General features: G+C 45.8%; 1 protein-coding gene across 2 annotated transcripts in view; it reads left to right on the top strand.

Annotated features, from left to right (window-relative positions):
* LOC137423795 (E3 ubiquitin-protein ligase NEURL1B-like) overlaps positions 1–26,803 on the top strand; it is a 128,591-nt gene that overhangs the window by 80,912 nt on the left and 20,876 nt on the right. For both annotated transcript variants that reach the window (XM_068111300.2, XM_068111301.2), the window contains exon 2: positions 6,601–7,152. In XM_068111300.2, coding sequence (XP_067967401.2) covers positions 6,601–7,152 — 552 coding nt within the window. The remainder of the gene's footprint in view (positions 1–6,600; positions 7,153–26,803) is intronic.

Here is a 26,803-nt window from a genome sequence, read left to right as displayed (position 1 = left end):
CAAAAAACAAGGGGAGCGGTAGACAAGATGGGGAGAGAGGGGGAAGGACACAAAAGAGAGGGGGAAGAGGGGGAAGGACACAAACACAACATTTGAGAGCAGGGACATCGGGAGGACTTGGGGGGAGGTGGGAGAGGATTAAAACATATGAACACTGCAAGGACTCTGGGGTGAATTACCGGGGGTAGAAAAGATCAAGGTTTTCGATGGGGGAAGATAAGAGATGGTGGTGAACAGCTGTTTTAAAGACCTGGAGGGAGGAGTGGGATTGAAGGGAGTGGGGGAGTTTGTTCCAGAGGCGGGAGAAAAGGGGAATGAAAGAGTGAAGGTGAGCAGAGAGCCTAGACTTTGGCAGTTTAACCAGAAGAGGGTTGCAGGCAGATCTTGTGCGACCTGAAGGAATATTGGGGGGACAGAGCACAGAGAGAGCTGGGGGAGCAAGGCCGGAGAGGAGTCGGTAGGAGACAGAAAGACCACCAACCTGCCTGCGGTGAGTGAGTGAAAGGCCCTCGGCGTTGACTACATCGCAGGAGATTCCAATGATTCTGAAAGCTTTGGCCTCAACAGCGTGAAGCCGAGCAAGGTGTGAGGCAGGAGCACCAGCCCAGAGGGGGGAACAGTATTCCATTGAGCTGCGGATGAAAGCCTTGTATGTGGTGAGGAGCTCAGGTGTGCCAAGGAAGGACTTCGCACGACGGAGGATGCCCAGTCGGCGACTGGCTTTGGAGGCCAGCTTGGAAATGTGGTTTTCCCAAGAAAGATCATGGCAGATAGTGAGACCCAAAAGCTTGAGCGACAGAACTTCTTGGAGAGGATTGTTGAGAAAGTAGATGGGAGGGTTGTCCAGTCGGTCCTTTCGGAGAGACATTGTAAGAGTGTGAGATTTGTCAGGATTGAAAGACATGTTCCACTTGTTTGACCAGTCTGTGATTTTGTCCAGGTCTGCAGAGAGTGAGGAGGCTGCAGACTGCCGATCTGAGGGATGAGGAATGGAGCGACAGAGAGTATTAATTAATTGATTAATTGTGTTATAAAATAAATAATTTAAATAAAAATAATAAAATAAATAAATAATAGTAAAATAATTAATTTCTTAATCAATTGGCAAATATCATGCCTTAACCACCACCGTTTCATCTGAATGTGTAACTTTTTGAGAATTTATTAATTAGGTAATTAATTGAAAAAATGAAATAAATAATCGATTAATCAATTAATCAAGAAATCAAAAATACTCTTTACAGCCAAATCACTTGGTCATTGTCATGTCCAAATATCAGCTTCTGAGCTGAAAAGTTGCCTGAAATATTGCCCAGATGAGAAAGTAAATAAATAAGTCATTAATAAATCGATAATAAATAAATAAATAATCAATTAATTGTTTAATTGAAAAAAAAAAAATAACTTTTTTGCCAAAGCACTTGCTCAATATTGTGGCTACATTTTTTTTTTTTTTTTTTTTGTATACAAGATCGAGGCTCGTGAGAGAGCGAACATTAATCACACAGAAAGCCAAACCGACACATAAAACATATAACATAGGGAGCGGTAGACAAGATGGGGAGAGAGGGGGAAGGACACAAACACAACATTTGAGAGCAGGGACCGAGAGACATGGAGACATCGAGAGATCTGAGAGAGGGCGAGGGCTTTGGGGGGGGGGGCGTGGGAAGGGGGCGGTGGGAGAGGTATAAAACATATGGACACTGCCAGGACTTCCAGGAAAGAAGTTGGAATTTCAAACAAGGTGGATCTGGGGTGAATTAGCGGGGGTAGAAAAGATCAAGGTTTTGGATGGGGGAAGATAAGAGATGGTGGTGAACAGCTGTTTTAAAGACCTGGAGGGAGGAGTGGGATTGAAGGGAGTGAGGGAGTTTGTTCCAGAGGCGGGAGAAAAGAGGAATGAAAGAGTGAAGGTGAGCAGAGAGCCGAGATTTCGGCAGTTTAACCATCAGAGGGTTGCTGGCAGATCTTGTGCGACCTGTAGGAATATTTGGGGGACAGAGCACAGAGAGAGCTGGGGGTGCAAGGCCGGAGAGGAGTCGGTAGAAGACAGAAAGACCACCTACCTGCCTGCGGTGAGTGAGTGAAAGGCCCTCAGAGATAGCTTCATCGCGGGAGATTCCAATAATTCTGAAAGCTTTGGTTTCAACAGCGTGAAGCCGAGCTAGGTGTGAGGCAGGAGCACCGGCCCATAGGGGAGAACAGTATTCCATTGAGCTGCGGATGAAAGCCTTGTATGTGGTGAGGAGCTCAGGTGTGCCGAGGAAGGACATTGCACGATGGAGGATGCCCAGTCGGCGACTGGCTTTGGAGGCCAGCTTGGAAATGTGGTTTTCCCAAGAAAGATCATGGCAGATAGTGAGACCCAAAATCTTGAGCGACAGAACTTCTTGGAGAGGATTGTTGAGAAAGTAGATGGGAGGGTTGTCCAGTCGATCTTTTCGGAGAGACATAGTAAGAGTGTGAGATTTGTCAGGATTGAAAGACATGTTCCACTTGTTTGACCAGTCTGTGATTTTGTCCAGGTCTTCAGAGAGTGAGGAGGCAGCAGACTGCCGATCTGAGGGAAGAGGTATGGAGCGGCAGAGAGTGGAGTCATCAGCAAAGAGATAGAGAGGATTTTCGAGAGAGTCAGAGAGATCATTGATGAAGACCAGAAAAAGCACGGGGCCCAGAACACTGCCTTGGGGAACTCCAGCCTGAACAGGAAGAGGAGATGAGAGAAACCCATTCAGGGCCACACGTTGACGACGACTAGAGAGGAAGTCCGCCAGCCATGCGTGGAGATTTCCATGGATACCAAAGGAGGAGAGTTTGGTGAGCAGAGCGGGGTGCCAGACCGTGTCGAAGGCACGTGATATGTCGAGGGAGACAGCTCTAATTTCCTGTTTGGCATTGAGGACCTCCATCCATTGTTGAGACAGCAGAAGCAGCATGTCCAGAGTAGAGTGACCTGGTCTGAAACCAAATTGATGATCAGAGATCAAGCCATTGGAGAAGAGGAAAGATTTCATATCCGAAGCAATGATGGATTCCATGACTTTGCTGATAATTGGGAGAAGGCTGATTGGTCTGTAGTTGCTAGGATCTGTTTTTGCACCTTTTTTGTGCAAAGCGGTGATGTTGGCTGATTTCCAAGCAGATGGCAGTTGACCTTGAGCAAAAGAGAGGGTGAAGAGAACAGAGAGAGGGTGAGATAGAGCAGCAGAGCAGGATTTTAGGACCCGTGGGCTGATGCCGTCGGGTCCAGTTGCAGAATCAGAGTCGAGGGTTGACAGAAACTTTTCCACCTTGTCAGGAGGAAAGGACACGGAGTCCAGGAGCAGCAGGGTACGACTGGGTATGGTGGGTACAGAGAGGGATGGGTTTGGGACACAAGATTTAGAGGCAAACACAGAGTTGAGGCAATCAGCTTTTTCACGTGCGGAGTCAGCTGTGTAGCCGTTTGAGGTAAGGGAGGGGATGGAGGGGGAACAAACACCAGTAACGGATTTGACCAGACGCCAACAGGATTTGGAAGAGGGAGACAGATAAGAGAGTTCGGTCTTGAGAACAGAGAGATATTGTTTCCTGGCTCTCCTGAGGGTGGACACACACTTGTTTCGGGCTTTGTGAAAGGAAATGAGATTTCCTTCCGTTGGATTTGCTTTCCAGGAGACGAAGGCAAGTTGTTTCTGGGCAACAGCCTCACCACAAGATTCCGTGTACCATGGACGGGAGGAAGGGTATGACAACTGAAGACGAGATGGGATAAAACTGTGCATGAGAGAGAGCAATTTACTTTGGAAGAATTCCCAGGATGAGTTGATGTCAGAGGTGGTAGAGATGGGAGACCAGTCCAGATGATTGATGGCTGCATGAAGACCGTGCCAGTTGGCCTGAGTGAAATGCCAGACTCGTCGACACTGAGCAGGCTCCCTGAGGATGGTCAGAGAGATGTCCACTTTAACAAGGACATGATCAGATGATCCGATCGGAGCAGAAGAAGAGCAGCAGACATTTTCAGGGAAGTTAGTCATAACCAAGTCCAGAAGAGAAGATGTTCCGTTGACTGAGATCCGGGTCGGGAAATTGACAGATTGTGTCAGTCCCAGTGAGTCGCAGAAGTCCTTTGCTGAGGAGCCATGGCTGGTGAGAGAGGTACCCACACCCAGCCAACTGGCATGATGACAGTTGAAATCACCACATATGAGGAAGAGAGAGTTGGGATGAGTAGATAGAAGTTGGTCCATATCATCAGACAGCGAGATGTAGATGGAGTCATCACTGTTTGGTGGACGGTACAACACACATATGAACAAGAGGTGGGAGCGAAGGGGAAGCCGTAGCCAGAGGTATTCCTGGGGGTGAGGTGGAGAGAGTGCAGTGCAGGGCGAGTGAGGAAGAGAGTTTTTGATCAAGATAGCAACCCCGCCTCCAGGACGAGGCTCAGGTCTATCATACCGGAGGAGGGAGTAGCCCGGGAGAGATACTATGGAATCAGAGACATCATAAAGGAGGAAAGTTTCTGTTAAGCAGATCACGTCTGGTTTGACAGAAGCAACCTGTATGGAGAGATCAGTTAAGTTTGAACGAAGGCCCCGGATGTTTGAGGTCCATACCGTTAATGAAGAGGAAGGGGGAGCATCAGATACAGAACAGGGGGGAGGAGGGGTAGGGTAAGATGTGGAAGAGGTGGAAGAGGTAGGGAGAGCTGTTGAAGGTGTGTCAGAGATTACAGAATAGCTCGGAGAAAGGAAAGGATGGGGCGGACAAAAGGTTTGATGGTGATTGGGTGAGCCACAATGAGGTGTTATTTGAGGAGGGGGAAGAGCGAGGCAGAAGGTTGGGGGAGATGGAGGTGAGAGTTTGAAGGGGGAAGAAGCGGGGAGGACGCTTTGAGGAGGGGGAGTGAGAGGGGGGAAATTGAGAAGCAATGAGGGTGGGGAGATTTGAAGGGGAGGGGTGAGGGGGGAGTTTGGGAGGGAAGGGACAAGGGGAGGGATTTGAAAGGGATGGGATATGGGGGAGATTTGGAGGGGAGGGGTGAGGCAGGAGTCTAGGAGGGGAGGGGCGAGGGGGCGTAATTTCACCTTCCGAGCTCAAAGGATGGCTGAGATATCGCCCGGACAAACAAGAAAACAAACGGAATGAAAACGGAGTACTCCCTTTTGGTGCGCGTCATTGCTGGGTCCCCTTCGGTGCCGGCGATGACGTCACGCAGCACCTGGAGATGTAATAGGAAAGGAGCAATGTAGAAAAAAAGGAAAGATTTTCAACACAAATCGATGATATTCAACAATGCTCTTGTTTTTGTAGTTGCTCCAGGATTGTGCAGTCTTCAGACTGTTGTTCCTATCCTTTACTTACGTAAATCATCTTCACTTAATATGATGAGCCATTATGGATAACTTGAGATGTTAGAGACGGGTGAGGGTGAGTAAATAAATGGTGCATCCTTGTGGAAGACTTTCTGAAAATTCAAGTTTCCGAGTCAATCACGAACAGAAATCAGAGATTGGGACATTATAAGTCACCCCTACCAAGCAGGTGCCGCACCCTCCTTAGAAAGTCGCCACACCTACCCAGAAGTCCATATTTGATAATTTATTTAAATATATTGGTTCCTTTCCTGACCCGACGATAAACTGTCGTCATGGTCCTTCGCAGCCTTTGCCGCTGGTGGACATAAAAAAAACAAGAAAGAGCAATCAGAGATTGTAGACCCTCGCCAGGATGTATTTTCAGTGGTTTTTAAGGCTTTTGTGTTAAAACAAATATGGCGGCCTCACCACGTGACCAATGACGTCGTTATTATTTTTTTTTCCACTAATTTATCCCTAGATGATGCTCAATAAATTTCATCTAGATCGGATGACGTTTTGTATTTGTCGAATTATGACGTCATAATGGAGGCACCTATGACATCATCATTAACATATGTTATTCCACATGGAGAGTTCTTTACAATGAGCCATAAAAAAATTCTCAAGGTATCTTGCAGAATAGGCCATTCTTTGCCAGCACCCTGACCAAATTCCAAAATGTTGCCCAGAATACATCTGAGAAGGCAATGGCAAACCACTCAGTGTATTCCTTGCCATGAGACCAGTTACCAATGTAAATACCCAGGTAAGGTAAAGGAATATGGACTCGGTCGGCATTATATTTGCTGCTTAATGGAGCTTTTATTTAATATCTAAGGATATGAAGTGAAACCTTGGAAAATGATCCAACCTTCGGTTTTTAACTTTGAGTAAAGTTTCTGAATTATCAATAAGTTATCAGTAAATCCAATAATTTTTTGCGGATCTATTAACCAAGAGGACACACATCTCCTGCAATCCTTTGTAACCATCGCTCTAGAGTCTAGACAGTATTTAATGGAAATTCTTGAACATACCTGGCTCATCTCGAGACATATTTATCAGGTACCTTTTGATCCTTGCAGGAAACCTTCCAGGGCTGTTCACCTTGCAATAAATATTCTGGTGGGATCCGGCATATCTAACAAGTTTTCGCAACTACCTGTGCTCAGAATTGATCGTGAGTGGTGCAGTAAAAGCAAAGGCCATCATTGATCAAATGTCGCTCACTCTTTTCCCGATTTCTTCACAGAATCGGTCTCCGTGGACCGTCGCTGCCCAGACACCGGGACACGGAAAGCTTCGGCCTCCCGTGGCCCGTCCCAGCCCAGCACCTCGCAGCTGCTGTTCCACGGCCGCGCCAAGGGCCGCAACGTGACGCTCGACGTCGGGCGCAAACGAGCGACTCGTCGTCACAGCTTTTGTCACGGCGTCACCTTTGGCCACCGCGCGGTACGTCCAAACGAGCACGTGCGCCTTAGTTTTACAGGTACCGCACCTGGCTGGAGCGGCGCCCTTCGTTTTGGCTTCACGAGCAACGACCCTACGGATATGGAGCCCACCAGGATACCGCGGTACGCCTGCCCGGATTTGGCATCGCGTCCGGGCTTCTGGGCGAAGGCTTTGCCCGAGGGATATGCGACGTGGGGCACAGTGCTGGAGTTCTGGGTCGAAACGGATGGCCGAGCTTTCTACCAGGCCGCAGGCAACGAACCTCAGATTTTCTTGCGTGGTGTCGACGTCGCCAACCCGTTGTGGGTGCTCATCGACATCTACGGTGTGTCACAGCAAGTGACTTTGCTAGGTAAGTGTTCATTGTGGATAGATGGTTGGGTGGCACAGCTGATGTAAGCTGCATTTTGTGAGTTCTCTTTTGGACTAAGTTCTCGTTACAAAGTCATGATTGTTGGCACAATGTGAATGCAAACTTAATAAACTATAAGATTGAAATCTCCGAACCGCCGTATCATTAAAGGCTACCAACATGATGGCAAGAGGTACATGGCAGTATCATGCAAGACTGGCATCTTGTAAGACTTGCATCATGCAAGACTGGCATCTTACCATGCAAGACTGGCATCTTACCATGCAAGACTGGCAAAACAAGATGGCAGTCCTGCAAGAGGTAGATGGCAGTATCATGCAAGACTGGCATCTTGCAAGACTTGCATCATGCAAGACTAGCATATTGGCATGCAAGACTGGCAAGACAAGATGGCAGTAGATGGCAGTCCTGCAAGAGGTAGATGGCAGTATCATGCAAGACTGGCATCTTGCAAGACTTGCATCATGCAAGACTGGCATCTTGGCATGCAAGATTGGCAAGACAAGATGGCAGTAGATTGCAGTCCTGCAAGAGGTAGATGGCAGTATCATGCAAGACTGGCATCTTGCAAGACTTGCATCATGCAAGACGGGCATCTTGGCATGCAAGATTGGCAAGACAAGATGGCAGTAGATGGCAGTCCTGCAAGAGGTAGATGGCAGTATCATGCAAGACTGGCATCTTGGCATGCAAGACTGGCAAAACAAGATCGCAGTAGATGGCAGTCCTGCAAGAGGTAGATGGCAGTATCATGCAAGACTGGCATCTTGGCATGCAAGACTGGAAAAACAAGATGGCAGTAGATGCAGTCCTGCAAGAGGTAGATGGCAGTATCATGCAAGACTGGCATCTTGCAAGACTTGCATCATGCAAGACTGGCATCTTGGCATGCAAGACTGGCAAGACAAAATGGCAGTAGATGTCAGTCCTGCAGGAGGTAGATGGCAGTATCATGCAAGACTGGCATCTTGCAAGACTTGCATCATGCAAGACTGGCATCTTGGCATGCAAGACTGGCAAGACAAGATGGCAGTAGGTCGCAGTCCTGCAAGGGGATAGTTTGCAGTTTCATGCAAGCCTGGCATCTTGCAAGACTTGCATCATGCAAGACTGGCATATTGGCATGCAAGACTGGCAAGACAAGATGGCAGTAGATGGCAGTCCTGCAAGCGGTAGATGGCAGTGTCATGCAAGACTGGCAGCTTGTAAGACTTGCATCATGCAAGACTGGCATCTTGGCAGGCAAAACTGGCAAGAAAAGATGGCAGTAGATGGCAGTCCTGCAAGAGGTAGATGGCAGTATCATGCAAGACTGGCATCTTGGCATGCAAGACTGGCAAGACAAGATGGCAGTAGATGGCAGTCCTGCAAGAGGTAGTTGGCAGTATCATGCAAGACTGGCATCTTGGCATGCAAGACTGGCAAGACAAGATGGCAGTAGATGGCAGTCCTGCAAGAGGTAGATGGCAGTATCATGACGGCAATCTTATAGGGGTTATGATGTTGTTGTTGTTGTTGTTGGAGCAAGATGGCGAAGCTGTTTTCACAATTTGTAACTTGGACGTCTGCCAGTCCACAAGGGAAAACTTACTTCTTGAAATGAATACAAACAATCAATCTGTATTCTGCTGCTTGCATCCACGTGGAAGAACTTCCCAGGCCTCAATTTAAGCTCCTTTAGTATTGTAGAATCATGTAGAATTTCGAAGAAAGGCAAAGTATAAATACTTTTAAATACTCTATATGCAAAGTATAAATACAGTTTATCTCTTTCTTTATGAGTGAGCATCAACTTTCATCGCGGTCCTTATTACCTCCGACACCGAAGGTGGATGGAGGTTGTTTTCACCCGTCTGTTTGTCTGATTGTCTGTCTGTGAACAAGATATCTCAGAAAGTTGCAGATGGATTCGGCCGAAACTTGGTGGACAGGTTGGGTCTGTGACAAGACCGAATTGATTCAATTTTGGTGAAGATTCGAATCTGGATCCGGATCAGATAAATTTTTACGTGATTCTTCACCATTAAGAGATCGGGCTAAAGCCGACGTACAGCACGATATCTCAAAAAGTTGTGGACGGATTTGGCCGAAACTTTGTGGACAGGTTGGGTGTGTGACAAGATCGAATTGATTCAATTTTGGTGAAGATTCGAATCTGGATCCGGATCAGATAAATTTTTAAGTGATTCTTCACCATTAAGAGATCGGGCTAAAGCCGACGTACAGCACGATATCTCAAAAAGTTGTGGACGGATTTGGCCGAAACTTTGTGGACAGGTTGGGTGTGTGACAAGATCGAATTGATTCAATTTTGGTGAAGATTCGAATCTGGATCCGGATCAGATAAATTTTTAAGTGATTCTTCACCATTAAGAGATCAGACTAAAGCCGACGTACAGCACGATATCTCAAAACGTTGTGGACGGATTTGGACGAAACATGTTGGACAGGTTGTGTGTGTGACAAGACCGAATTGATTTGATTTTGGTGAAGATCTGAATATGGAGTCGGATACGTTAATTATTTAATTTTTAAAATGATTCTTCACCATTGAGCGATGGGGCCAAAAACGATATGTAGCAGGATATCTCAAAAAATTATGGATGAATTTGGAAAAAACATGTTGGACAGGTTGTGTTTGTGACAAGGAAGAATCGATTCAATTTTGGTGAAGATCTGAATATGGAGTCGGATACGAGAATTATTTAATTTTTAAAGTGATTCTTCTCCATTGAGAGATCGGGTGAAAAGCGATATATAACATGATATTTTAAAAAGTTATGGACGAGTTATGACTAAACTTGGTGGACAAGTTGGGTAGGTGCCAAGAACAAGTCGATTGGATTTTGGTTCAGGTTCAAATCCAGATCTGGTCCATCAGTGGGATACAAAACGTAAACTGTTCAGCCTGGTTCAGTATGTGCTCTACCGAGTGCTCTTCTAGTATATTTCACATGATTATACAATGTCAAAAGCTGTTGATATTTAATACATATATGTACTGTCTATGAATAAATAAATAAATGTTATTTTGTAGAAGAGGCACAGCCAACCAACAAATATAAATAAACTCTACTCCACCAATTTGCAACTCCTTAAAAGAGCAGACTTAGCCTCAGTTGACGTTTCGTTCGCTTTCCACCAAATGGAATGGGAATGATGGGACACAAATTCATAGCTCTACAACAGCCAGAGGGTGGATATTAAAATAAATTCTGGGATTCTAAGAGGAGACGTCACATCAAGCCAACCGGGGAGGTTGAGGGGTTTGTGGGGCATGAGGAGGCATATTGCTGCTTATAAACACCTGGCAGGCAGAAACACGTTCACACAGATTGACATTACTCCTCTAGCCTTGGCAATGACCTGACAATGAGTTGTGAAGATGCTATTTTCTCACCATTGGGTGACAGCAGTATGCTCAATTCAGAAAAATGATTTCCTGTGTGTGTGTGTGTGTGTGTGTGTGTGTGTGTGTGTGTGTGTGTATTCCCATGTGGGGCTAATCTAAAAACCTTGTGACTTACTCAGGAATTAAATTGAGGACCTCACACGACACGGCGGCAGGAACATTTGGAGTCACTGAAGTAGAAATATTAAATACTAGCCGAAACCCGTGGAACATCCACGGAAGGGACGATGTGGTGTATGGATAGAGTGTACCATTATGGATGGCATAGGGGATTTGCTTGTCCGAGTAAGAGTTAGGAAGAAAGATGAGAATGAAGAGTGCGTATATGAACAACGTATTTATTGCAATCTACTTGAATGACAACGCTACGATATACTTTTGAAAAATGAATACGATCGACGACACCGGCACAAATGCATGCTCAGGATTGTCCACTCAGTGGACGGCTTGCTGTCGCCTTCGACTGTCCAATCAGCGGACGGCTTGCTTCGCCTTCACCCAGCAGACGCCAATAAGATGGCGTCGTAAGATGGCGTCGTATCGGCAGTTAATCGGATGCTTTTGGGCCCCAACGTCGGCTAATTCAGATTTTTCGAGTATGGCTGTACGTGATAAACAAAGGGCGCGGTTCGTAGATCGTAAATCCATTAGTGCCGTGGGCATCGGGTCACTGGGTGCGGCGTAAAAGGGATAACAACGTCGAGTCCTTACACTATTATTATATAGATACGTATATATATATATATTATAAAATAGTGCTGATACCTCTAGCCTTGGTAAAGCAGCAAACCACAGTCCGCATCCCATAACAGCCAAAGGTGCACCATCTGTGAGCGGTAATGTCCTTCTGCCACACGAGAACATCACCTCTGCTTTACTGCCTCACCAACCAGGAGGTGGGTGGGCAGTCGGGCATAACAACAAACCAAAATAAGGCCCTTTGACACGATAAATGCATCATGGCATTAAATGCATGGTGAAACGATGGGCGATTACCCATGATCCTTTGCTTGTGACCTTAAATCCTCGGTCTTCAAAATAGACTCGCGTGTGCACTGCTGAAGCCATCCGGGCAGAAAGCGAAGCGGTGCACGTGCACTTATGGCATTTAATTTTCTACCCTGGTTATTCCACAACCCACACCATTCCCTCCTCCTTCCAAACTTCCAGTTTTCCCTCCTGAGAGTTTCCTTCTGTGTCCATCTTGTCCAACTAATCCATTATCCTGGCCCATTCCTCCACACCCATTGTTTGTTCAAATGTGACTCTATCTTGGCCAGGTGAGAATTTGCCAATATATACAGAGTTGAGGCAGTAGAGTTCTGGAACAAAGTTTTATGGACAGATGAGACAAAAGTAAACCTTTACCAACGTGATGGAAAGGTAAATGTGTGGAGAAAGCATCAAAAGCATTACTACTTCATCTGTTAAGCATGGTGAAGGTAGTGTAATGGCTTGGAATTGCATAGTGGCGTAACGAATGATGGCAGCAGCAGAATGAATTCGGAAGTGTATAGAAACATTTTGTCTGCCTACGTACAAGAAAATGTCTCCAAACCCATTGGGCGGCACTTGACTATGCAGCAAGACAACAATCCCAAAACACTCTACCAACGCAACCGAGGAGTCGTCAGGGAAAAAGTGGATGGTTTAACACTGGCCAAGTCAATCTCCTGATTTAAATCCAACGGAGCACGCATTTCACTTGCTGAGGAGACTAAAGTCAGAAACCCCCAAAACAAACAACAACTGAAAATGGCTGCAGTAAATGTTCGATAAAGCATCTCAAAGGAAATTACCAATAATTTGGTGACGTCAACAGGTCACATGCTCGATGCAGTTATTACATGCAAGGGACATACAACCAAATACTAACTATTATACTACTTTAATTTACTTTAAGTTAATCTGCTCCGATACTTATGCTTACCTAAAATGAAGGGTGGGGGGGGGGGGGGGGGGGGAAGAAAATAAAAAGTGTTATTGTACTACAATGTTAAAACTTATATAAATAGAAATACCAATAAATAAAATCTGACCTCCTGTACTCTTGTCTCATATTCATCTTTTGAACTCGCATCCAAATTTCTAGAGTACACATACAGAAATAATAACAAATTGACTTCACTGTTCCAATATTTATGGAGGGCCCTGTATATAAACTTTGATCTGAGATTGTAAATACTTTGCTAAAAGAAGAGTGTGGAGAGTTGTTTGCAATTTATCAGATTGACAGGTTATAGTGCAACTGAGCTATGTGAGAGCTTTAAGATTCTCCATGGTGGAAAGAGATATAGTAAGAATGGAGTAAGTGTGGTTTTGGACGGTGAGTTGGCACAGCAGGTGGTGCATATTGTTTGGGTGAGTAAGACACTGATGCTCTAAAGCCGGTGGTTGGGGAGAATAGTTGGGTGGGGAGGGTTGTTATTGAATATCATTAGTGTATGTGACTCAGGTCTGATGAAGGAGTAGGAAAAGCAGGTGTTTTGGAATACTCTTGATGGTCTGGTGAGAGATTTTCCAGAGAGGGCGGGTTGGCTTTTGGAGGTGGTTAGGTCATGGAGGTCATGAAGTCTGTGATTATCAAGGAGTACATGGTGGGGAAGGCCATGGAACCAGAAATGAAGGATTTTGGAGCAGCGGCTAACGTGCAGATTTTGGAGGAGCTCCAATGGATTTTGGAGCAGCGGCTAACGTGCATTATATAGCTAAAGGAAGAAGGACCAAAAGGGAAGAGAGGTCATGGTGAAACTCCAGGTTCAGGAGGAAATCAGGGAACAGAAGAAAATGTCCTTCATGGAATGGCAAGGTAACAGGCACGATGACAGCAGGAAATGGTTAATGGAGAAAAAATGAGGCAAAGGAAGCAGTGGAAAGACAAGACGGGAAGTGTGGAGAGGGTGTGATAAGAAGGTAGACTTGGAAGAGGGTGACAACATTCATAAGGTGGCAAATAGGAGAGTTAGGCCTAGAAAATAGATATTTGGAGCATTAAGGTGATGAACAGCAGCAAAGGGGAGGTTCTTGATGAGGAGGAGATTAGTGGTATATGGAAGGATTATTTAATGACTACTGAAAGTGGAAATTGGAGGGATGTATAAGGAGAGGTCAGTAAGGTGTAAGGGCCAATCAGAGGCATAGAGCCAGAGAAGGTTGTGGCAGCTCGAGGGAAAACTGAGATAGGGAAATCTAGTGGGATATGGTGATGGTGGAGATGATTAAGGGATTGGGAGATGGAGGAGTGGATTGGCTCTGACAGTTGTTGGTTAAGATTTAGGATGAGGAGAGGATGAGAGGAGTGAGGGGGAGGGAGAGAGAGAGGGTGAGGGAAATAAAAACTTGATCAAAGATTGCAGCGAAGGATTGACCGAATGGTGGAGAAAGCACTGCCAAACAGATTCAAGCTGACCTTCAGACACAAGGTACGACAGTTTAAACTTATACCATCCTTCGCCAACTCAATGAAAGGGGGTTCTATGGTAGGAGACCGAGGAGGACACCACTGCTTCTGAGAGAGAGACATAAGAAAGCCCGACTGGAGTTCGCCAAAACACACCTGAACAAGCCAAAATCCTTCTGGGAGAATGTCCTGTGGACAGATGAGACCAAATTAGAGCTTTTCGGAAAAGCACATCATCTCTATGTTTACAGAAAACAAAATGAAGCCTTCAAATAAAAGAACACCTTCCCTGCAGTCAAACATGGAGGAGGTTCAGTGATGTTTTGGGGTTGCTGTGCTGCCTCTGGCACTGGATGCCTTGAATGTGTTCATGGCATCATTAAATCAGGAGATTACCAAGGAATTTTGGAGTGCAATGTTCAACCCAGTGTCAGAAAGCTGGGTGTCCGTCGAAGGTCATGAGTCTTGCAGCAGGACAATGACCCCAAACACACTTCAAAAAGCACCCAGGAATTGTTCAAGACGAAGCGCTGGACTGTTCTGAAGTGGCCGGGAATGAATCCAGATCTAAATCCCATTGAACACCTGTGGGGAGATCTGAAAACAGCAGTTGGAAGAAGGCACCCTTCATAGCTAGGAGAACTGGAGCAGTTTGCATAAGAAGAGTGGGACAAACTGCCAGTAAAGATGTGCAGGAAGCTCATTCATGGCTACAGGAAGAGCTTGACTGCAGTTATTTTGTCCAAAGTCTGTGCTACCAAATATTAAGTCGAGGGTGTCAATAATTTTGTCAATGCCATTTCTTTTTATTTTCTGATTTAAAAGAACATATTAAGTTCTGAATCAAAAACAAAGGTTCTGTAATATTAACAGTGAAATAAAGAATTGTGGAGACAAAATACTTTTGTCAATTTCAACATATTTTTCGGGAAAATTGTGAGTTATTTGAAAAAAGTGCAAGAGTGCCAATATTTTGGTCCACGACTAAATATATATATATATATATACAGTGCATTCAGAAAGTTTTCAGACCCCTTCAATTTTTTCACATTTTGTTATGTTGCAGCCTTATGCTGAAATCGTTTAAATTCATTTTTTCCCTCATCAATCTGCACTCAATACCCCACAATGACAAAGAGAAAACAGGATTTTAGAAAGTTTTGCAAATTTATTAAAAAGAAAAAACTGAAATATCACATTGACATAAGTATTCATACCCTTTGCTATGACACTTGAAATTTAGCTCAGGTGCCTCCCATTTCTCTTGATCATCTTTGAGATGTTTCTACACCTTGATTGGTGTCCACCTGTGGTAAATTCAATTGATTGGACATGATTTGGAAAGGCACACACCTGTCGATATAAGGTCTCACAGCTGACAATGCATATTGCATATCAGAGCAAAACCAAGCCATGAGGTCGAAGGAACTGCCTGCAGAGCTCAGAGACAGCATTGTGTCGAGGCACAGATCTGGGGAAGCCTACAAAAAATCTCTGCTGCATTGAAGGCTCCCAAGAGCACAGTGGCCTCCATGATTCTTAAATGGAAGAAGCTTGGAACAACCAGGACTCTTCCGAGAGCTGGCCGCCCGGCCAAACTGAGCAATCGGGGGAGAAGGGCCTTGGTAAGAGAGGTGACCAAGAACCCGATGGTCACTCTGGCTGAGCTCCAGAGATCCTGTGTGGAGATGGGAGAAACTTCCAGAAGGACAACTATCACTGCAACACTCCACAGATCTGGGCTTTATGGCAGAGTGGCCAGACGGAAGCCTCTCCTCAGTGAAAGACACATGAAAGCCCGCTTGGAGTTTGCTAAAAAGCACCTGAAGGACTCTCAGACTGTGAGAAACAAAATTCTATGGGCTTTCATGCAACTTTCTGTGTTCAACAACTGTGTTCCTCTTCACAGCATCAATCACAGGCTCTATTCCCATCATCTTTCGCAATTCATCATTTGTCTTCCTCTCTCTCAACGATACTCCGCACATCCACCGAACCATTCGCATTTCCACCCTTTCCAGCCTTCGTTGCTGCCCTACGTTCATTACCCATGTCTCGCTCCCATAAATCATAACACTTCTCACACATGCAGCATACACCTTTCCCTTCAGCTTCAACGACACTCCCCTCCTCGTCAGCACGCCACTCAGTTCCCGAAACTTCTCCCATGCACATCTCACTCCAGCAACCGTTGCCGAGTCTGATCCACCTTCTCCATTCAGCATGTCTCCGAGGTAACAAAATGTTTTCACACCTTCCAGCTTCACGCCGTCTCCAAGATCCAACTCAACATTTCCTCCATCTGCAGCTCCCTCTGTGCACCCCTTACATTTGAATGTAGCTGCCACACTGGTTAATGACCCTCTCAGACCACTACATTTTTGATGAACCCACTCAGCGCACATTGTACATTGAATGGAGTTCACTCCGACACCCTTCCTGCACACAGCACAGGGCCACTTCCCAGTTCTTTCCACCTCACCACATGCTTTACCACTTGCCATCACCTTCGTCTTTCCGATATTCACCTTCAGACCTTTTGTCTCCATACATTCCTTCCACTTGTTCATCTTCTCCATCAGTCCATCCATACTTTTTTCTGAATGCACTGTGTATAATATTTATTTTCGTATTGGAATTGGCCTATTTTGTGTCCCCATTTGAGCACATTGTTCATGATGCTGGAATCACATGTACGAGATAACTGTCGGCTCACATTAAAGACCAAGCGAGTGAGTGATGCAAAACAAAGCTTGTCTTTGCTGCATTTCACCAAGGCCTGGACCTCATCAAGTTGGCGCTTATGTAAGCCGTTTCTCAAGTGGATCCCACGCGATTACACGAGGGCTCGAGCACATTGTCCTACAAGCCGGAGCCGTGCCGCAATGTTCCCATTATGTACCTCATTGAATGAGAAAAAACGAATTCCTCTGATTGGTGTTATCTCTTATTGTCGGGCTGCCAGGATGGTTTCGAGGTACTCACAATCCCCTCTTAGCTGTCTAGCCTGGGGTTTGAATCCAGATCCAGGTATAAACTGTCATCCTGATCCAGGTAGGATGTTAACCTGGGAGTCCCACCTGCCGGTATTAGTTGGTGGACGTTACCAATCCCAAGGTGTACTTCTCGAAGAGGAGGCGAGCTATCGTGGGCATCCTGAACACATTACAAATTCCTGAAAGACTTGGGCCAAAAACTTCCCTCGGCCAACTCCACAAGAATGTGGGAATAATTGGGGCCATCCATTAAAGAAGAACTGTTATCTCTTATTGTCATTTACAAAGGTTGGATTTTCCTGGATTTCTCCCACGCTCTCCTGCATTCCTTGCGCATTGAAGCACCACATTAAATACACATTTGCTTTCAATCTCCTCTGCTCAAGATATGCTCCCTCGCTCGACAAAAAAGCCAAAACTAGCATGCACATCACGTGTCATGTTCCGCTAAAGGGATTCCAATATGTACCGGATCATTTTATGTTTTATGGAGCATGACGGACAAGATTTCAATTGATTTTCAAATGCACAATTACATTCTTGAACAATGGAAGAATAAGTTCAACTCACCCATATTGGAACAAAGGATCACACTTTAACCATGGATGTGGACAAACAGCCGGAGTTGTGAACTTGAAGGACAAAGGATGAAGACAGGTGTTTTTTTTTTTAATGCCCTCGCCCCCGAAGGTGTTTTTTTTTTAATGCCTCCGCCCCCGAAGGTGGCTGGATGCATTATGTTTTCGGGTTGTCCGTCCGTCCGTCCGTCCGTCCAGGCTAAATCTCGTTTTTCTCAGCAACCATATGTCTGATTGAGACAAAACTTTCAGGGTAGGAGTGACACCCATGCAGAATGTTTTTATGATAATTGTGATGTCATAGGTCACGTGGTATGGCAGCCATCTTGGATTAAACGCAAATAATTAAAAAATTCTTTATCGGAAACCGCTGAATGGAAAAAATTGAAACTTGGCACATTGTCAAGTACTCCCAATGGGGGAACAAAAGCATGTTAATGATGACATCATAGGTAAAGTGGTATACCAGCCAAAAATGTTTTCATCGAATTCCTTATCCTAAAAATCTGAAATTGCATGCACATGATCTATGACCCATTTGTATTGAAATATTACATTCATGACATCATAGGTCACATAGTTTGGCAGCCATATTGGATATAACCTAAAACCTTAAAAAACCATATTCTCCCAAACCACCAAATCGATTGGCTCAAAAGTTTATGTGTGTCATTGACTTGGCATGGCAATTAAAAGGTGATCACGAAAACATAATTGGTCACATGGTGTAGCAGCCATATTGGATTGAAGGAAAATATTAAATAATGATATCTCTGAAACCGCTTACCCTATTGATGCGAAATTTTACAATTGTCATCTGACAGCACTGTTGCACATAGTTTGAAAATGATGATGTAGGTCACGTGGTTTGGCAGCCATCTTGGATAGAAAAACGAAACTTATCTGATCAATACGAAACTTCACAAACGTAAACCCCTACCTATACATATGCAGAGTGTACATTATTCAAGGTCATATGTCAAGTGGTATTTTTTTTTTTTTTTTTTTATTTATTTTTTTTGTATACAAGATCGAGGCTCGTGAAAGAGCGAAAATTAATCACACAGAAAGACAAACAGACACATAAAACAAATAACATCGGGAGCGGTAGACAAGATGGGGAGAGAGGGGGAAGGACACAAACACAACATTTGAGAGCAGGGACCGAGAGACATGGAGACATCGAGAGATCTGTGGGAGGGAGAGGGCTTTGGGGGGGAGGCATGTGAAGGGGGGAGGCATGTGAAGGGGGGGAGGCATGTGAAGGGGGGGGGGTGGGAGAGGTATAAACATATGGACACTGCCAGGATTTCCAGGAAATAAGTTGGAATTTCAAACAAGGTGGATCTGGGGTGAATTAGTGGGGGTAGAAAAGATCAAGGTTATGGATGGGGGAAGATAAGAGATGGTGGTGAACAGCTGTTTTAAAGACCTGGAGGGAGGAGAGGGATTGAAGGGAGTGTGGGAGTTTGTTCCACAGGCGGGAGAAAAGAGGAATGAAAGAGTGAAGGTGAGCAGAGAGCCGAGATTTCGGCAGTTTAACCATCAGAGGGTTGCTGGCAGATCTTGTGCGACCTGTAGGAATATTTGGGGGACAGAGCACGGAGAGAGCTGGGGGAGCAAGGCCGGAGAGGAGTCGGTAGAAGACAGAAAGACCACCTACCTGCCTGCGGTGAGTGAGTGAAAGGCCCTCAGAGATAGCTTCATCGCGGGAGATTCCAATGATTTTGAAAGCTTTGGATTCAACAGCGTGAAGCCGAGCCAGGTGTGAGGCAGGAGCACCAGCCCATAGGGGAGAACAGTATTCCATTGAGCTGCGGATGAAAGCCTTGTATGTGGTGAGGAGCTCAGGTGTGCCGAGGAAGGACTTCGCACGACGGAGGATGCCCAGTCGGCGACTGGCTTTGGAGGCCAGCTTGGAAATGTGGTTTTCCCAAGAAAGATCATGGCAGATAGTGAGACCCAAAAGCTTGAGTGACAGAACTTCTTGGAGAGGATTGTTGAGAAAGTAGATGGGAGGGTTGTCCAGTCGATCTTTTCGGAGAGACATAGTAAGAGAGTGAGATTTGGCAGGATTGAAAGACATGTTCCACTTGTTTGACCAGTCTGTGATTTTGTCCAGGTCTTCAGAGAGTGAGGAGGCTGCAGACTGCCTATCTGAGGGAAGAGGAATGGAGCGGCAGAGAGTGGAGTCATCAGCAAAGAGATAGAGAGGATTTTCCAGAGAGTCAGAGAGATCATTGATAAAGACCAGAAAAAGCACAGGGCCCAGCACACTTCCTTGGGGAACTCCAGCCTGAACAGGAAGGGGAGATGAGAGAAATCCATTCAGGGCCACACGTTGACTACGACCAGAGAGGAAGTCCGCAAGCCATGCATGGAGATTTCCATGGATACCATAGGAGGAGAGTTTGGTGAGCAGAGCTGGGTGCCAGACCGTATCAAAGGCCCTTGATATGTCAAGGGAGACAGCTCTGATTTCCTGTTTGGCATTCAGGACCTCCATCCATTGTTGAGACAGCAGAAGCAGCATGTCCAGAGTAGAGTGACCTGGTCTGAAACCAAATTGATGATCAGAGATCAAGCCATTGGAGAAGAGGAAAGATTTCATATCCGAAGCAATGATGGATTCCATGACTTTGCTGATAATTGGGAGCAGGCTGATTGGTCTGTAGTTGCAAGGATCTGTTTTTGCACCTTTTTTGTGTAAAGCGGTAATGTTAGCTGATTTCCAGGATGCTGGCAGATGACCTTGAGCAAAAGATAGGGTGAAAAGAACAGAGAGAGGGTGAGATAGAGCAGCAGAGCAGGATTTTAGGACCCGTGGGCTGATGCCGTCTGGTCCAGTTGCAGAATCAGAGTCGAGGTTTGACAAAAACTCCTCCACCTTGTCAGGAGAGAAGGACACAGAGTCCAGGAGCATTTGGGTTCGACTGGGAAAGGTGGGAACAGAGAGAGATGGGTTTGGGACTAAGGATTTCGAGGCGAACACAGAGTTGAGGCATTCGGCTTTGTCACGTGCGATGTCAACTGTGTGGCCATTTGAGGTAAGGGAGGGGATGGAGGGGGAACAAACACCAGAAACGGATTTGACCAGACGCCACCAGGATTTGGAGGAAGGAGACAGGTTTGAGAGTTCATTCTTGAGTGAGGAGAGATAGTGCTTCCTGGCACTCCTGAGGGTAGACACACACTTGTTCCGAGCTTGGTGGAAGGAACTGAGATTTCCTTCAGTTGGATTAGCCTTCCAAGAGGCAAAGGCAAGTTGTTTCAGGGCAACTGCCTCACCACAAGATTCAGTGTACCATGGACGGGAGGAAGGGTAAGACAATTGAAGGCGAGATGGGATAAATCTGTGCATGAGAGAGATCAGTTTGCTTTGGAAGAATTCCCAGGAAGAATTGATGTCAGAGGCAGTGGAGATGGGAGACCAATCCAGACGATTGATGGCTGCTTGAAGACCGTCCCAGTCGGCCTGAGTGAAATGCCAGACTCGTCGACGCTGAGGAGGCTCTCTGAGAATGGCCAGAGAGATGTCCACTTTGACAAGCACATGATCAGAAGAACCGATTGGAGCAGAAGAAGAGCAGCAGACATTAGCAGGGAAGTTTGTCATAACCAAGTCTAGAAGAGAAGATACTCCATTGGCTGAGATCCGGGTCGGGAAATTGACAGATTGTGTCAATCCCAGTGAGTCACAGAAGTCCTTTGCTGAGGTGCCATGACTAGTGAGAGAGGAACCCACACCCAACCAGGTGGCATGATGACAGTTGAAGTCACCACATATGAGGAAGAGAGAGTTGGGATGAGTGGATAGAAGTTGGTCCATGTTGTCAGACATTGAAATGTAGATGGAGTCATCACTGTTTGGGGGACGGTACAGAACACATATGAACAAAAGGTGGGAGCGGAGAGGAAGCCGTAACCAGAGGTACTCCTGCGGGTGAGGAGGAAAGAGGGCAGTGCAAGGAGAGTGAGGAAGAGAGTTTTTGACAAAGATAGCCACCCCACCACCAGGCCGAGGCTCAGGTCTATCATACCGGAGGAGGGAGTAACCAGGAAGAGATATTAAGGAATCAGAGACATCTTGAAGGAGGAAAGTCTCTGTTAAGCAGATCAAGTCTGGATTGTCAGAAGCAACCTGTATGGAGAGATCAGTCAGGTTTGAGCGAAGGCCCCGGATGTTTGAGGTCCATACCGTTAATGAAGAGAGAGGGGGAGCATCGGGTACAGGACAGGGGAGGGGAGGAGTAGGGTAAGATGAAGGATGAGAGGGGGAGGTAGGGAGAGCAGTTGATAGTGTTTCAGATGTTGCAGAAGAGTTCCAAGAAAGGGAAGGATGAGGAGGATGAAAGGTTTGCTGGTGAAGGGATGCGGCACAGTGAGGGGTTGTTTGAGGGGGGGCAGAGGAAAGTAGAAGGTTTGGGGGGGTGGAGGTATGAGATAGAAGGGAGACGAAGTGGGGAGGAGGCAGCTTGGAGGAGGAGGGTGGAGGAGAGAGAATTGGAGAGGAATGGTATGGGGGGAGAATTGAATGGGAGGGATTGGGGGGGAGTTTTGAAGGGGAGGAGTGAGGGGGGAGTTTAGGAGGGGAGGGGCAAGGGGGGAGTTTTGGAGGGAAGGGGAAAGGGGGGAGATCAGGAGTGGAGGGGCAAGGGGGGGGATTAGGAGGGGAGGGGCAAAGGGGAAGTTTGGGAGGGGAAGGGCAAGGGGGGAGTTCAGGAGTGGAGGGGCAAGGGGGGAGTTTAAGAGTGGAGGGGCAAGGGGGAAGTTTCGGAGTGTAGGTGCAAGGGGGGGGATTTGGATGGGAGGGGCAAGAGGGGAGTTTAGAAAGTGGATGATTAATGAAAGACGAACAATGATAACAAATTGGGTTTGTTGTGATTTTCAAGTTAGCAATCCGGTTCAGGATGATGGAGGAGGGATGGAATGAATGTGAATTTAGACCATGTAGTGAGGGAGACGTATAAGATATTGAATTTCTTTTTTTTGAAGTGGAATGAGTTGGAGAGGAAATTGAGAAAAGCCTTTTAAATAGGAAGAAAAACAGCGTGTTGTAATATACCACTGAATAAAAAACAGAAGGGGAAAGGTTAAACATATTTAAAAATATTTAAACAGAACTATGAACAATCTTATATGCACAAAAATACCAACGGGGGGAGAGCCGAGAGGGACCACCACGAGTCACGTGAACAGGGCAAACGGTGGATGGCAAGGAGATAATGGGGGTGGGGCGAACAGCACACGTGGACAGAAAATACAGGATGAGACAACAGTACACGTGGAGAAAATAAAATAAATGTTTTTGTTTTTTTTTTGTTTTTTTTTGGGGGGGGGGGGGTGGGGAATTAGAACGTTAGACAGTATTATGTTCGGGGTAGAAGGGAAAAAACCAAGAGCCAAGCAAAACACACTTAAGTTAACAAAACACCGACGGGGGTACAACTACAAGGCCACACACAAGGGCAGAAAACGATTAATTAATTACGAGTTACAGGAAATTCAAACCAAAACTAACTATAATCAAACAATATCACATGGACGATAAAATAACGAATTGAAATTTGACAATCTATCTGGGGAAATGGGGGAGAAACACGTGGTCGAAGAACGAACGAACGAATAAGAATGAATAAACGAATGAGCACAGAGAAGGTAGTCTTTTTTTTTTGTTTTTTTTGAGTTGAGATTTACATAAGGAAGTAGGCTTTGGGGTGGAAAGACTGCGAAAACAGAGAACGAAAGTTATTGGATCACAAACGACAGGCGCTGAGAGAAAAACAAAGCCTCAAGGTTGTACAGTGTACACTGTACAAGACCTCGAGACGACACGAATTAACGCGATTTTCAATACAGGTATGAAAGATTTGCACCGAAAATCTTTGACGGGACAATAAACGTACATACACCATAAAAGAAATACAGTTATAACGAAAATACAAATTGGAACAATGACAACTTCGATTTCGATGGAGAGCGTGGAGACCTGCGAAAAAACGAACCGTCGCCAGCAAGACCGGAAACGGAGATTCAAGCTAATATGGTATGGCAGCCATATTAGCTTGAAAGTAGCTATTTAAAAAATTCCCTCCTCTGAAATCGCTTCACTGATCGATGTGAAACCTGTCATCGCTGGTGAAAATGTGACACTTGAAAACAGCTGAAGGGATTTAAATCAAACTTGTTTATTTTTAGGACAGTGAACGAGGGCATCGACCTGTTGTGGGACTTTGCGAACGATAACTTGGGAGAACACCTTAACCCACGCAGTCTTGAGAAACAAGGATGTGGGCGGAGTCTACGGGCGGCAACATATTAAAGGAACAAACATTTCAAATAAAGATTTTAAAATCTCTTTTTGGATTTTAAAATGAAGATTTTAAATTCTTTTTTTTGGATTTTAAAATGAAGATTTTAAAATTCTTAAATAGAATAAAGATTTTAAAGGCTGTAGAAATAGTTTTTCAGAAGTTTACCGCTGTTGATGCAGCATCTTTCACACCACCTTTTATAGTACGTTACATTAGTTTGTGTCCTTTATGAAGTCGCTAAAAACAGTAAGTCTCCTGTTTGGAATGATTTTCAATTTTGTTTGACTGCCAGACAGGAAGTAGAAAAAAATCTCACTTCTCTCTGCGCCTGTGCGACTGGGTCGAATTCAGAGCAAAATGACTGTTAAGCTACAGGTTTGTTTTCCTATTAATCTTACTATAATTCACCAAATGTCCGTCTGTCTGTTCGAAGGTACCGTAAAAACTGCTGAACCGATCTCAACGATATTTTGGGTGGATAATCCTGGGATCTCCAGGAGTAAAATAGGCTATTTAGTTTTCCCAATTTCAGCTTTTGTCTCCAGCATTCTCAGGTTTTGAATCACGCATAACATTCGCGTTCGCATAACGTTCATTGTGTGACAATGATGTTTTCCCGGGTGCCACACAAACGGCTGCACCGATCGCTGCACAGCTGCACCGATCGAACTCGGTGACCTCGGACAAAGACCTTTTATAAGGACACGGGTTGAATCCCTGCTTGAGAGAATTCTAACCCATTTGAACTGAAGGAAACACGTATCGGGAGTACATATGACATAGCGATTGTGAACACGATTAGTTTAATCTCCATATGAGAGAATTCCACGTAGCTATTTTTTTTTTTTTTTTCTTTTGTATACAAGATCGAGGCTCGTGAAAGAGCGAACATTAATCACACAGAAAGACAAACAGACACATAAAACAAATAACATCGGGAGCGGTAGACAAGATGGGGAGAGAGGGGGAAGGACACAAACACAACATTTGAGAGCAGGGACCGAGAGACATGGAGACATCGAGAGATCTGTGGGAGGGAGAGGGCTTTGGGGGGGAGGCATGTGAAGGGGGGGGGGGGGGTGGGAGAGGTATAAACATATGGACACTGCCAGGATTTCCAGGAAAGAAGTTGGAATTTCAAACAAGGTGGATCTGGGGTGAATTAGTGGGGGTAGAAAAGATCAAGGTTTTGGATGGGGGAAGATAAGAGATGGTGGTGAACAGCTGTTTTAAAGACCTGGAGGGAGGAGAGGGATTGAAGGGAGTGTGGGAGTTTGTTCCAGAGGCGGGAGAAAAGAGGAATGAAAGAGTGAAGGTGAGCAGAGAGCCGAGATTTCGGCAGTTTAACCATCAGAGGGTTGCTGGCAGATCTTGTGCGACCTGTAGGAATATTTGGGGGACAGAGCACAGAGAGAGCTGGGGGAGCAAGGCCGGAGAGGAGTCGGTAGAAGACAGAAAGACCACCTACCTGCCTGCGGTGAGTGAGTGAAAGGCCCTCAGAGATAGCTTCATCGCGGGAGATTCCAATGATTTTGAAAGCTTTGGATTCAACAGCGTGAAGCTGAGTCAGGTTTGAGGCAGGAGCACCAGCCCATAGGGGAGAACAGTATTCCATTGAGCTGCGGATGAAAGCCTTGTATGTGGTGAGGAGCTCAGGTGTGCCGAGGAAGGACTTCGCACGACAGAGGATGCCCAGTCGGCGACTGGCTTTGGAGGCCAGCTTGGAAATGTGGTTTTCCCAAGAAAGATCATGGCAGATAGTGAAACCCAAAAGCTTGAGCGACAGAACTTCTTGGAGAGGATTGTTGAGAAAGTAGATGGGAGGGTTGTCCAGTCGATCTTTTCGGAGAGACATAGTAAGAGAGTGAGATTTGTCAGGATTGAAAGACATGTTCCACTTGTTTGACCAGTCTGTGATTTTGTCCAGGTCTTCAGAGAGTGAGGAGGCTGCAGACTGCCGATCTGAAGGAAGAGGAATGGAGCGGCAGAGAGTGGAGTCATCAGCAAAGAGATAGAGAGGATTTTCCAGAGAGTCGGAGAGATCATTGATAAAGACCAGAAAAAGCACAGGGCCCAGCACACTTCCTTGGGGAACTCCAGCCTGAACAGGAAGGGGAGATGAGAGAAATCCATTCAGGGCCACACGTTGACTACGACCAGAGAGGAAGTCCGCAAGCCATGCATGGAGATTTCCATGGATACCATAGGAGGAGAGTTTGGTGAGCAGAGCTGGGTGCCAGACCGTATCAAAGGCCCGTGATATGTCAAGGGAGACAGCTCTGATTTCGTGTTTGGCATTGAGGGCCTCCATCCATTGTTGAGACAGCAGAAGCAGCATGTCCAAAGTAGAGTGACCTGGTCTGAAACCAAATTGATGATCAGAGATCAAGCCATTGGAGAAGAGGAAAGATTACATATCCGAAGCAATGATGGATTCCATGACTTTGCTGATAATTGGGAGCAGGCTGATTGGTCTGTAGTTGCAAGGATCTGTTTTTGCACCTTTTTTGTGTAAAGCGGTAATGTTAGCTGATTTCCAGGATGCTGGCAGATGACCTTGAGCAAAAGATAGGTTGAAAAGAACAGAGAGAGGGTGAGATAGAGCGGCAGAGCAGGATTTTAGGACCCGTGGGCTGATGCCCTCTGGTCCAGTTGCAGAATCAGAGTCGAGGTTTGACAAAAACTCCTCCACCTTGTCAGGAGAGAAGGACACAGAGTCCAGGAGCAGTTGGGTTCGACTGGGAAAGGTGGGAACAGAGAGAGATGGGTTTGGGACTAAGGATTTTGAGGCGAACACAGAGTTGAGGCATTCGGCTTTGTCACGTGCGATGTCAACTGTGTGGCCATTTGAGGTAAGGGAGGGGATGGAGGGGGAACAAACACCAGAAACGGATTTGACCAGACGCCACCAGGATTTGGAGGAAGGAGAC

The sequence above is a fragment of the Myxine glutinosa genome, chromosome 3 (assembly GCF_964187855.1).
Source record: "Myxine glutinosa chromosome 3, kmMyxGlut1.1, whole genome shotgun sequence".
Taxonomy (NCBI): Eukaryota; Metazoa; Chordata; class Myxini; order Myxiniformes; family Myxinidae; genus Myxine; species Myxine glutinosa.
This window is presented reverse-complemented; position numbering and strand designations above follow the sequence as displayed.